Below are 13,145 nucleotides of genomic sequence, written 5' to 3'. Positions count from 1 at the left end.
GAAACGGGGTCTGACAGAGGTATTGAGAGGTCGAAACTGGCTCGCTAAAAGTCCTCCCAACTTTAGCGAGCCGCGCAGTTTGACGACCCGACTGGAACCTGAGAAGCTGATCGGTTGGACGGAGCCCATTGCTTCTCCCTCCTTCGCTCTCGGACTCGATTATCCACCCGAATAGACAAGGCTACCAAGCTGTCCAGGTCACTAGACTCCGGATAGGAGATCAACTCATCCTTGAGCTGCTCCGACAGACCCTGGTAAAAGGCCGCTTGCAGAGCCTCCTCATTCCACCCACTCTCCACAGCCAACGTCTTGAACTCGATCACGAAGTCGGCCACGCTGCGAGTTCCTTGGCGAAGCGAAAACAGGCGCCTAGCTGCGTCCCTCCCTCGGACGGAATGGTCGAAGAGCTTCCTCATCTCGGCCGTGAACCCCTGGTATGAAGCCATGCAGGGATCCTGTCGTTCCCAAACGGCTGAAGCCCACTCCAGCGCTCGACCACGCAGCAACTCAATCACAAAGGCTATCCTAGCCTTGTCTGTGGCATAAGAGTAGGGCTGTAGATCGAACACTAATCCACACTGCATAAGGAAGGAACGGCATCTTCCCAGCTCCCCCTCATATTTCTCCGGTGTCGGAACCTTGGGCTCACGGAAGGACACAGCTTCAGAAGCGGCAGGCGAGATGGGTGAAACCGGTAGTGGATCTTCCACCGGACACTTGCGTTGGTTCTGGACCTCCGTCAGACCGGTAGAAAGGTTCCGAACTGACAACGCGATCTCCTGTAGTACCGTGCTATGATGGCCCAACATCTTCTCCTGCTGGGTAATGGCATGGCGAACAGAGTCCAGGTCCGCTGGGTTCATTACTGGCCGGATCGTTCTGTCACGAGTTGCTAAGCCAGAACCCAGAAGCAGACCAGGACAAGGTAAGTTGAAACGAAGGTGAGTGTTTATTTACAAGTTCAAGAGTGATGCTGAATAATCCAGGGAACAGAGCGGGCGGCGTTGATTAGTTGTTGGGGGTGCAGTGGTTGATCCCATCCTGGGTCGGCAGCCGCCGACCACCAGGCAGAGGTTGGATGAAGGTTCCGGACGGGTGACTGCAGATGGAACAAAACGGGGGTAAGTAAGCAACAAACCAACAAGGTGCAAAAACAACAAAACTAACGCTAGGCTCTAAGACTGATACTCTGGTAAACCTACTGTTCATGGCTAACGATCCGGCAGGGAATGGATGTTAGGCCAGAGCCTAAGAAGGGTGATGATCAGGACCAGGTGTGCAGATTGCTGATGGGATGCAGGTGCGGAAATCAAGAGAGCTCCCCGGAGCGTTCCAGAACCCTCGGGAAACTGGAGATCACGAACATAAAAACTAGTCCACAGACAGGACCCGACTCAGACTGCCGGGATCGTTACACTCTATCCCTCTCTCTCTCGCACTCTCTCTCGCTCTCTCTGTCAACAGCCATTGCCAGCAACTTGGGTTACTTTCACAATGGGATACATGTAACCTTGTGCCGTTTCTACAGTCAAAGAATTACATTTGAAAGTTCCATTCATGTGTTATACATGTATATGTGCTATATTTCATCCTCAAACCTTTGAACTTCCACAGTTGTATACTGTGGATTTTACTCTACATAAAAACCCAGCGTGTCTCTTTTTACCACATTCTGAAAAGTGGTGTCGAAACAGGTTTGTCAAAAATATTAATACCGAAATGCATCCCCTGTGTGAACGTGTGTGCTCGCGTGAGTGTCTGTGTTTTCTCCAGACAAATGTGACTCAGACAGCAGTCACTACGAGTCATATGGTGAGGAAGATGAGGAGGAGTTTATGAAGGACCGGGCCCACTACATCCAGTGGAGTGCCTCCCAGCCCTGTCTGCGGCCCACTTCTGAGTCACGCATCTGTGGCTACCTGTGGCGGAAGAAATGGCTGGGCCAATGGACCAAACAACTCTTTCTCGTCCGCAACAATCTGCTGTTGGTAAGCACATCCCTAAGGACAAAACACACTGCACGATCACCTGCTGGGTGTCGACTAATGTGTTTCGAACATGTTTTGTCCATGTAGCTTACTAAAGCCGTAAAAAAAAAGGCCATTAACCTCGAAACATGTCTGTTATATAAAGGAAGGAAGGGTTTGTATGGCTCTGTTTTATGTCCTATTCACAGAATAGCCCGTACATTGTTCATCCTATTTGCCTGTTTCAAGTTGCTTCTAGTGCTACAAGGGGGGGTAGCCTAGTGCTTAAGAGTGTTGGGCCAGTAACCGAAATGTTGCTGGGTCGAATCCCAGAGCCGACTAGGTGAAAAATCTGTCGATGTTCCCTTGAGCAAGGCACCTAGCCCTAATTGCGCCTGTAAGTCACTCTGGATAAGATGGTTGCTAAATTAGTAAAATGTTAGACAAAGTGATACTGTCAAGAGCATTGTGTGGGTTTTCCTTTTCTTTTAAGATATAATTGAATTACTCCCACGCACCTGCTACAAGCTCAGATGTCCTTTTCCTATTTTGAATCACAGTGCTACAAATGTGCCAAGGACCTCTACCCGCTGCTGGAGCTCAACCTGCGGGGCTGCCAGGTGGTGTACAAGTCCAAGCACAACAAGAAGATGCAGCACGAGCTCAAGGTTGTGGCTGGCTCCGACACAGTGGTGATGGGCTTCCAGAGCTGCCAGCAGGCGGAGGAATGGAGGAAGGTTTGGAGGTGTTTGTCATTACAGCATAGTCTCACACAGGACTGCGATAGACTAGTGTCCTGTCCAGGGGGTGTACTTGTACATCAAGCTGCCTCACACTATAGAAACAGGAGATAGGCTCCTGCCCTACGGGCCGTTCTGGCTCAGACAAGGCAACTATAGTCCCACAGTTTGATACAGCAATTGACTGAAGGGGAGCAAAGGGAGGGGTAAGAGGAAATGCCTTTTTGGATGTGTAATGCCCATGATTGTCCAAACAGGCATGCCTAACCTATCTGAGATAAAGGCGGTTATTATCAGGTTATTATCAGGATAGGAGAAATGGACAGTTATAGCTGTATTTAGGATTGGGAGATATAGGGTATGGCTGGATGAGTGTAGGTGTTCAGGGGCGGTTTCCCGGACACAGATTAAGCATAGTCCTGGACTAAAAAGCAAGATCAATCGATATTCTCCATTGAAAATTATTTTTAGCCCAGGACTAGACTTAATCTGTGTTCGGGAAACTGCACCAAAAATTTTTGTGTGTAAGGTGTTTTGAATTCTTACTGGTTGTCTGGCTGGTCCCCTAGGTAATTGAGGAGGTGAATAGCTCCTCCTATGATGAGCCAGAGTCCCAAAGGTTCTCCTTGTTACTCAAGTGTGACAGACTGGACTCTTGCAGGGTAAGTCATCTGCCGCTATAAGAATTAAAGCTACTCCTGCCCCTATTTAACGTTAACATTCAATTAACTTCCTCTCAGTTTGACTGAATAAGGTGGCTCAGATTTTCTCTAAATTCTGCCCTTTCATGTGTTGTTTCTCTCGCAGTCAAGCACAGTCAATCACACTTCAGACTCGGATGAAGAGAAAATGTCGGCGCTGCCCTCTGCTCTCAGCAGTGTGGAAATGAAGGATAAAGGTAAGCCTATTCCCCCGTTTGTCAACATGAACAAATGCCGCTCTGTTTCAAAGGCTATCGATAGCTCCATCTTAAATTGTTTCGTAGTGACTGAACGAGTCACTGAGGACTCCGTGAAGCAGTGAAATGTGGTCAGTGTAAATGTGAAAATGAATGAAAAAATAACTGTAATGAAAAGTAAGTAAATATACATTTGATCAATAATTATTTTGTTATCATGTTTTTTCTGCATGATAAAATCGATTTCTGAACTATACTGAACAAAATTATAAACGCAATATGTAAAGTGTTGGTCCCATGTTTCATGAGCTGAAATAAAAGATCGCAGAAATGTTCTATACGCACAAAAAGCTTATTTCTCTCAAATGTTGTGCACAAATTTGTTTACATCCCTGTTAGTGAGTATTTCTCCTTTGCCAAGATAATCCATCCACCTGACAGGTGTAGTATATCAAGAAGATGATTAAACAGCACAATCATTACACAGGTGCGCCTTGTGCTGGGGACAATAAAAGGCAATTTTAAAGTGTGCAGTTTTATCACACAACACAATACCACAGATGTCTCAAGTTTTGAGGGAGCGTGAGGTTGGCATGCTGACTGCAGGAATGTCCACCAGAACTGTTGGCAGATAATTGAATGTTAATTTCTCTATCTGTCACGATCGTCATAGACAGTGGACCAAGGCGCAGCGTGATAGGCGTACATCTTTTAATTGAGTACTTTATACACTACAACAAAACAACAAAACGATACGTGAAGTCTAAGGTTCACCAACACAAACCTACACAGAACAAGATCCCACAAATAGCTATGCCAAACAGGCTGCCTAAGTATGGTTCCCAATCAGAGACAACGAGAATCAGCTGCCTCTGATTGGGAACCACCCTGGCCAACATAGATCTACATGATCTAGAACATAACATAGAAAATACAACATAGATAATCCACACCCTGGCTCAACATATAAGAGTCCCCAGAGCCAGGGCGTGACAGTACCCCCCCAAAGGCGCGGACTGCGACCGCGCCAACCAAAACCAACAGGGGAGGGACCGGGTGGGCATTCCGCCTCTGAGGCAGATCCGGCTCCGGGCGTGACCACCACTCTCTCGCTACCCCCCCGTAGCGCCCCTGGTCTGGTCCCGCTGGCTGGACCTGGACTGGACACCGTTGGAGCGGATTGCTCTGGCTCCGCAGTGGAGCAGCTGACCGGTACCTGACCAGGCACCGGTGAAACAGGCACGGGCTGTGCCGGACTGACGACGCGCACCACAGGCTTGGTGCGGGGAGCAGGAACGGGCCGGACCGGGCTGACGACGCGCACCATTGGCTTGGTGCGGGGAGCAGGAACGGGCCGGACCGGGCTGGCGACACGCACCATAGGCTTGGTGCGGGGAGCAGGAACGGGCCGGACCGGGCTGACGACGCGCACCATTGGCTTGGTGCGAGGGGCAGGAACAGGCCGGGCCGGGCTGGCGACGCGCACCATAGGCTTGGTGCGAGGGGCAGGAACAGGCCGGGCCGGGCTGGCGACGCGCACCACAGGCTTGGTGCGGGGAGCAGGAACAGGCCGGGCCGGGCTGGCGACGCGCACTGCCTGCTGTTCTCCACCTGTAACAGCGAGTGGACAAGAGTCGGTTACTGCGACTTGAACAATTTACCTATAGCACTCAACAAGCATGAGAAATCTGTCTCGCATCCAAAGCCAGATAGCTCTTAAGACATTTGGCAGTTCATGGATAGATCTGGCATTGATTGAACATCAGCATGCACAATGCAAAGGTAAAAGAGAACTGTGATATTTTGAAAGACCTAGCTAATTCATGCTACATGCTACCTTGGTAAACAGGAGTTGCCACTTCGTGGCAATGATGAGAGTGTCAGCTCATCAAACAGGCCCAGGGACAACTATGTGGAACTATAACATGCCTTTGCTGAAAATAAATAACAGTTAGCAACCCATTTACCGCAACCTGCCATCGTGTTCGCTTTTTGCTCATGGCCTATGATGGAATTTTCAATGAAACTGATGCGCTCTTCCGTGTTCTGCAGAACAAAGTGATGGATATGGATGTCTGCCGTACCCGTATCAGCAACACAATGAAACCACTGGAACGGCAGCGACAAGACTTTGATCGTTTCTTTGAGCGATATGTGTGCTTTTATCTAGGCCAACAGTGCACAACAATGCCTAATTTATCATAACCATTACAGATAACAAATCCTAATTGCTAAATTGCCCCGTATATACTGAACAAAAATATAAACGCAACATGCAACGATTTCTAAGATTTTACTAAGTTACAGTTTAAGTAAGGAAATCAGTCAATTGAAATAAAATAATTATGCCCTAATCTATGGATTTCACGACTGGGAATACAGATATGCATCTGTTGGTCACAGATACCTTTTTTTAAAAGGGAGGGGTGTGGATCAGAAAACCAGTCAGTATCTGGTGTGTCCACCATTTGCCTCATGCAGCGCAACACATCTCCTTTGCATAGAGTTGATCAGGCTGTTGATTGTTGATTGTGGCCTGTGGAATGTTGTCACTCTCCTTTTCAATGGCTGTGCAAAGTTGCTGGATATTGGCAGGAACTGGAACACGCTGTTGTATGTCGATCCAGAGCATCCCAAACATGCTCAATGGCTGAGGTCTGGTGAGTATGCAGGCCATGGAAGAACTGGGACATTTTCAGCTTCCAGGAATTGTGTACAGATCCTTGCGTCATGGGGCTGTGCATTATAATGCTGAAACATGGCATGACAATGGGCCTCAGGATCTCGTCACGGTATCTCTGTGCATTCAAATTGCCATCGATAAAATGCAATTGTGTTGGTTGTTCGTAGGTTATGCCTGCCCATACCATAAACCCACCGCCACCATGGGTCACTCTGTTCACAACATTGACATCAGCAAACCACTCGCCCACACGACGCCATACACGTGGTCTGTGGTTGTGATGCTGGTTGGACATACTGCCAAATTATCTAAAACGACGTTGGAGGCGGCTTATGGTAGAGAAATTAACATTCAATTATCTGGCAGCAACTCTGGTGGACATTCCTGCAGTCAGCATGCCAATTGCATGCTCCCTCAAAACTTGAGACATCTGTGGCATTGTGTTGTGGGACAAAACTGCACATATTGTCCTCAGCACAAGATACACCTGTGTAATGATCATGCTGTTTAATCAGCTTCCTGATATGCCACACCTGTCAGGTGGATGGATTATTTTGGCAAAGGAGAAATGTTCACTAACAGGGATATAAAAAAAATTGAGAAAAATAATATTTTTGTGCATATGGAACATTTCTGGGATCTTTTTTCAGCTCATGAAACATGGGACCAATACTTTACATGTTGAGTTTATATTTTTGTTCAGTGTATATTCAGTCAATAGAAAAACAAGTGCCATTTAAGATTGATTTATTGAAACCGTAATATCAACTGGTTATATTATATCGTGGAACACAATCTTTAAAAAGGCAGTAACCTCAGCAGTGGTGCTTGCTTGTAGAAGCCTATGGCTGTGCAATGGCATAGCCTTGTTTTGATCATTTAGCAGACAACACTCTTATTTCCCAAGCCTTTATCACAGTCAAGACACACCTATTTTATAGTAAAAAACGTAATGTAATATAACAGAATAAAATAGAACAGAATATTTTTCCCAATGGAAAAAGTTGGCAGTGCGAAATGATATGCATCTCGCGTCTGGAACAGTTATTCTCAAAGAGTGAAAATGTGAAACCGGGCTTAATTTGGCGAGTTGAAATTTAAAAAATGTCAGGGTTACAATTAAAAATATGTCTTCTTTTTGATATACATACGTTCGGTTTAGTTTATTCTGCCTGTTCTTTGGAATGTTCTAAAATGGACAATTCCACATTGAACACTGCATGGTGATAAATTACGGCCACCACATCTGTTTTGTGAGTAGGCCTAGGCTTAATGATTCTGATGAAAATATGCGCTTTGTGTTCATCATACTAATGTTTTTGCATATTTTCAGTGTGGAACCTACCTATGTTATAGCCTAGCCCTAGGCTAACCAATTCTAAATGGCACTAGCAGTTCGCAAAGTAGCCTAAGCAGAAAATAGACGGGACACAATTATTCCCAAACTGCAGCTCGTTGTTGGAACACATTTTGAATTTGTGATAAAACTGTCATCATTTGGCAAGGATTGTAGGTTGTGAATCCCATCAGTTAGATACGTTTTTATAGACATGTATTTCTGTAGGCCTAATGGGAGCTTGTGTGCGCACTCAAGGACGCGTTTGTAGAGGGCGCAGTCAGAATCCAATTGAGTGAGTGAGACACAGAAGGGAAAGGGAATTTAGAGAAAAGAACTGCGTGATGCTTGGCTTGGTTTCATGTCCGGCAAATGCGCATGGAGGCCTATGGAACACTAGAGTCAAAGCAAATTTACATTGTCTTCAAGACAAAATGTCAATTTTTTTCTAAGCACAATTCACCAAATATTTTTAAATTATATATTACTTTTTTTATGATCTCTGGTTAAAGATCGAGTTTTGACGTCCGTCGAAATTCATGCCCATCCCCGCCTCTGACATGAACTTTGTTTTTGTTAGAAAAATTTTACAACTTGTTGGACGATATTACTTACCAAGCAGAGCTGTTTTATCAAGGTACAAATATCCTGTTCTTTTTCATTTTGAGCATAGGTATACAGACACAGCTTGGCTACATTGTAACTACGAAGCGGCCACGGTTGTGCTCGCATATGGGGCTCAGCCAGGACTATTACTTTTTGTAAGTGAATGGAAATATGTGATTTAACCGATTGATGTTGGGAAAATAAATGGCAAAAATGCAGAGTTAAATGCCTGTAAACAGCTTGGGGAGAAAAAGAAATCACAGATTGAATCATGTAATATTAAGCCTACTGTCACATGCCCTGCTCTTCCTGGTTTTTAAAGGTGCAAAAACATACGTTTGCACCCTTATTTTGAAAGTGGGGATGCAGCGGCTCCGTTTGCGCCATTGCTCAGCCGCCTATGGTAGCGCTGACTATTAGGCATTCTGTGTGTGTAGCACTGTCTACAAGTAGGCCTACTCGCTGGCATTTGGGTCGCTGTCTGTGGTGCTGAAAGTCGCCTGTTCGTGCAGGGCAGTTGTGTGGGGCCCAAGCTATTAGAGCCTGTGAATGTGTGTCTAATGGTTGCGCCGCCTACTTGCTCCTGTTTGATGGTTGGTTGTGATTGTTTGTTTGATGGTTGTCTTTGTGATCGTGTCATACGGATAAACACTGAAAGTGCCTACACGGCCTCAGACCACAATGCACTTCACTGCTGTGAAGACAGTGTGGGATTGTTAACCTCGTTTGGTAGTTATTAGAGGTCTACCTTTAAGTCATAACAGGCACGTTGTTGGTGGAACACTGGCTCATTGTGAACCGGCGATTCCTGGGGAATTGGATTGTCACCTTTTGCACCATTGGAGTCTGGAGGTGTCCATAACAGGTTATTAAACCACATGAACCGTGCCAGGCCAACACAACGACTAGGAAAGAGATACGAATTAGTTTTTATTTATTTTTATATTTAATTATATTATCATACTTTTTTTTGCTGTTTTTGGAGGGTACAAATTTGGTGGTTTTAGATATAGGCTATGTCTAAAGTGACACCCTATTTCCTATATAGTGCACTACTTTTGAACAGAACCCTATGGACCCTGGTCAAAAGTAGTGCACTCTATAGGGAATGTGGTGCCATTTCAGAAACAGCCATAGGCCCTGCCCAGCTTGTTTGTAGCCCTGATTGTATAATTAGATAACTGTGAATAGAGAAGGTGATGGAAGTCACACCACACACATGGTGACTTATTTTCAATGTCTGTTGATCTGGGTGTGAACTTCATGACTAGAGAATGTATAATGGCCAAAGATGTATACAAACCGTATGATACTCTCATCATCTTTGTGTAAGAGTTTGACCTCAGAGACCAGGTACAAATTGCCCACCAAACAGTTCCAAGTTTCTTTCTGTTGTCAATGTGTTCTTTTTCTGGCCTCTGTCTGGTAGCCTGCTCTAGATGTGTTTGTGCTGTCTTGCTAACTCCTGACCATAGGAGTTGGCAAGACAGTCATGACCATAGGAGTTAGTGCCAGACTAGGCTATCGCATCTATCTCAAGACTCTTGTGACCTTTGACCCCATCCCTGTTTGGGCTGCAGGGTTCCTGAACGTGCTGATGAACTGCCAGTGGCAGAGCCTGCTGTGCCAGGTAGAGGATGGGGTGCTGAAAATGTTCCGAGACGAGGGCTGTGAAGAGTGCCCTCAGTACACGGTACAGCTGAAAGGCTGCCAGGTTCGACCGGGCCCCGACACACCTCAGGCCTACCGCATCACCGTGGTCCAACACGGAGACCAGGTGGCAGTACTGGAGGTAAGGGCTACGGGGGTGAAGTTTCCCCTAGGTACAGACAGATCTAGGATCAGCTTCCCCTCCCCCAATCTTAACCTTAACAATTAGTTGGGGAAATGCAAAACTGACCCAAAATCGGTGACTATGGATAACGTTACCCTTTCAAAGATATAGACAGATTAGACTGTATGCAGAATTAATGGATACTACTCAGCCAAGGCTTTGGGTGTTGTTAAGGGGGTCAGAAATAGTTCATGGATCACTATGACTTTGTTATATAGTCATTTAGCAGATGCTCTTAGCCAGAGCAACTTACAGGAGCAATTAGGGTTAAGTGCCTTGCACAAGGGCACATCAATTTCGGTTACTGGCCCAACACTCTTACCCGCTAGGTTACCTGCCGATTCACTTATGTCAGTGTGGTTGATTTAGATCATGGTGGAAAGACATTACACACTCAAAAGAGAAAGCTTGTTATTATGCAATCACTACCAAAAGCGATCCAGTTATTTCCCACAGGTTTATATTAAATAAAAAACAAGTAAAAACCCCAAAAAGGAGCTGTGCAAGATCAAAATTGACCAATTCATTCCTGGAACAGAGCATTGTGTGTCTTCTTCATTCTCTCTATCTCTCTCTCACACCCCCTCTCTTTCTCTGTTCGTCCATGTCTCTGTCCAGGCCAGCTGTGCAGATGAGAAAGAGCAGTGGTTGCAGCTCCTACAGGACGGGAGTGTAAGCCAGGGTCAGGCTGATTCTCTATATCACTATGACTCAAAGCCCGCTGGAGCCCTCAGGTAATACATGTTTATGATGATCACTAGATCCATTGGTTTGGCTCTATAAAACGGGTGGTATGTATCAAGCTTCTCAGAGTAAGAGTGCTGATCTAGGATCAGCTCCCCCCTGTCTATTTAGTCTTATTCATTGTGATCTAAAAGGCTAAACTGATCCTAAATCAACACTCCTATTCTGAGACAGTTGATGCATACGGACCCAGAACTATGTTTTGAAATGCCTATACAGGGCTACTTGGTTAAAGTTTTTTTTCCCTACCATCAGTGGTTTGAAGGAACGAAGGTTCCCAACCTCAAACATGTACATAGACGACCCCTTTCACCAGCACAGTGGAAGCGGATGCTCACAACCCATCTACTCCAACACAGCCATACTGGAGCACATGGTATGGCCCATTCTGGGGGGGGGGGTTGGGGTCTAGAGAGACTTTGCACCTTCAGACTTGAATAAGGACACAGTCAGGTGATAGTCATAGGCATACATTTCTATTTGTAGTAAACTGTACAGTTGACAACAGTCAAAAGAAACCAGTGTGATTTTGATGGACATACTGTTCGCTGTTGATATTTCAAAGGATTTCCTTTGTTTTGTTCTCATCAGTTCCAGAATTCCCAAAACATCGCCAGGGGAGACTCAGTGTCATCGAAGGATTCAGTCAACTACAGCAACACTGAAATCTTTAACAACCACAGTAAGTCGGATTCAATGTTCACCCCTTCAGGTGTTCCTCTCTAGGAGACCACAGACATACCATTGGCCATTTGCACATATCCTCCAATTGAGCAGGCACTAGACCAGGGATGGGCAACTTTAATGGGGGTGGGGGCCACAAAAAATCTGAACTCATCATGAGGGGCCGCAGTAGCTGGCCAATAAACTAATTTAGCAATCTAAAAAATGTTTGCTGACATGGGCTAAGTGACTGACATAACAAGAGAAACTGATGATGCACAACCACATTTCGAAATTGCACCTTGTGTATTCTACTATTCTAACTTACAACAGTAAATTGAGACCCCGACTGAGGTCCTTCAAAAGGGGGCCGGGCCGCCAGTTTCCCATCCCTGCACTAGACTATAGTCAATCAAATAAAAGTTTGGTCGCGTACACAGTTTAGCAGATGTTATAGCGGGTGCAGCGAAATGCTTAGCTCCTAACAATGTAGTAAAAGTACACACATTTTTAAAAACACAAGAAGAAATCAAGAAATGTCAGAATTAATCCAATTAACAACCCAAATGGCACTGTAACAATAATCCAAATGCAATCTATACGTACAGTTTAAGTCGGAAGTTTACATACACTTAGTCATTAAAACTCGTTTTTCAACCACTCCACAAATTTCTTGTTAACAAACTATAGTTTTGGCAAGTCGGTTAGGACATCTACTTTGTGCATGACACGAGTAATTTTTCCAACAATTGTTTACAGACAGATTATTTCACTTATAATGTTCTATATCACAATTCCAGTGGGTCAGAAGTTTACATACACTAAGTTGACTGTGCCTTTAAACAGCTTGGAAAATTCAAGAAAATTATGTCATGGCTTTAGAACCTTCTGATATGCTAATTGACATAATTTGAGTCAATTGGAGGTGTACCTGTGGATGTATTTCAAGGCCTACCTTCAAACTCAGTGCCTCTTTGCTTGACATCATGGGAAAATCAGAAGAAATCAGCCAAGACCTCAGAAAAATAATTGTAGACATCCACAAGTCTGGTTCATCCTTGGGAGCAATTTCCAAATGCCTGAAGGTACCACGTTCAACTGTACAAACAATAGTATGCAAGTATAAACACCATGGGACTACGAAGCCGTCATACCGCTCAGGAAGGAGACGCGTTCTGTCTCCTAGAGATGAACGTACTTTGGTGCGAAAAGTGCAAATCAATCCCAGAACAACAGCAAAGGACCTTGTGAAGATGCTGGACGAAACAGGTACAAAAGTATCTATATCCACAGTAAAACTAGTCCTATATCGACATAACCTGAAAGGCCGTTCAGCAAGGAAGAAGCCACTGCTCCAAAACCGCCATAAAAAAGCCAGACTACGGTTTGCAACTGCACATGGGGACAAATATCGTACTTTTTGGAGAAATGTCCTCTGGTCTGATGAAACAAAAATAGAACTGTTTGGCCATAATGACCATCGTTATGTTTGGAGGAAAAGGGGGGACTTGCAAGCCGAAGAACACCATGCCAACCGTGAAGTACGGGGGTGAAAGCATCATGCTGTTGGGGTGCTTTGCTGCAGGAGGGACTGGTGCACTTCACAAAATAGATGGCATTATGAGGAAGGAAAAGTATGTGAATATATTGAAGCAACATCTCAAGACATCAGTC

At 45.2% G+C, this 13,145-nt stretch overlaps 1 protein-coding gene across 2 annotated transcripts in view; it reads left to right on the top strand.

The window, feature by feature from the left end:
* Window positions 1-13,145, top strand: part of si:dkey-220o5.5 (actin filament-associated protein 1-like 2) — a 113,764-nt gene that overhangs the window by 96,539 nt on the left and 4,080 nt on the right. For both annotated transcript variants that reach the window (XM_045225805.1, XM_041900569.2), the window contains 8 exons: window positions 1,774-1,988; window positions 2,528-2,704; window positions 3,277-3,369; window positions 3,515-3,605; window positions 9,811-10,022; window positions 10,683-10,798; window positions 11,064-11,184; window positions 11,400-11,490. In XM_045225805.1, coding sequence (XP_045081740.1) covers window positions 1,774-1,988; window positions 2,528-2,704; window positions 3,277-3,369; window positions 3,515-3,605; window positions 9,811-10,022; window positions 10,683-10,798; window positions 11,064-11,184; window positions 11,400-11,490 — 1,116 coding nt within the window. The remainder of the gene's footprint in view (window positions 1-1,773; window positions 1,989-2,527; window positions 2,705-3,276; window positions 3,370-3,514; window positions 3,606-9,810; window positions 10,023-10,682; window positions 10,799-11,063; window positions 11,185-11,399; window positions 11,491-13,145) is intronic.

This window comes from Coregonus clupeaformis, chromosome 16 (assembly GCF_020615455.1).
Source record: "Coregonus clupeaformis isolate EN_2021a chromosome 16, ASM2061545v1, whole genome shotgun sequence".
NCBI classification, from domain to species: domain Eukaryota; kingdom Metazoa; phylum Chordata; class Actinopteri; order Salmoniformes; family Salmonidae; genus Coregonus; species Coregonus clupeaformis.
The sequence above is the reverse complement of the archived record's forward strand: the minus strand, read 5'-3'. Positions and strand labels throughout refer to the sequence as shown.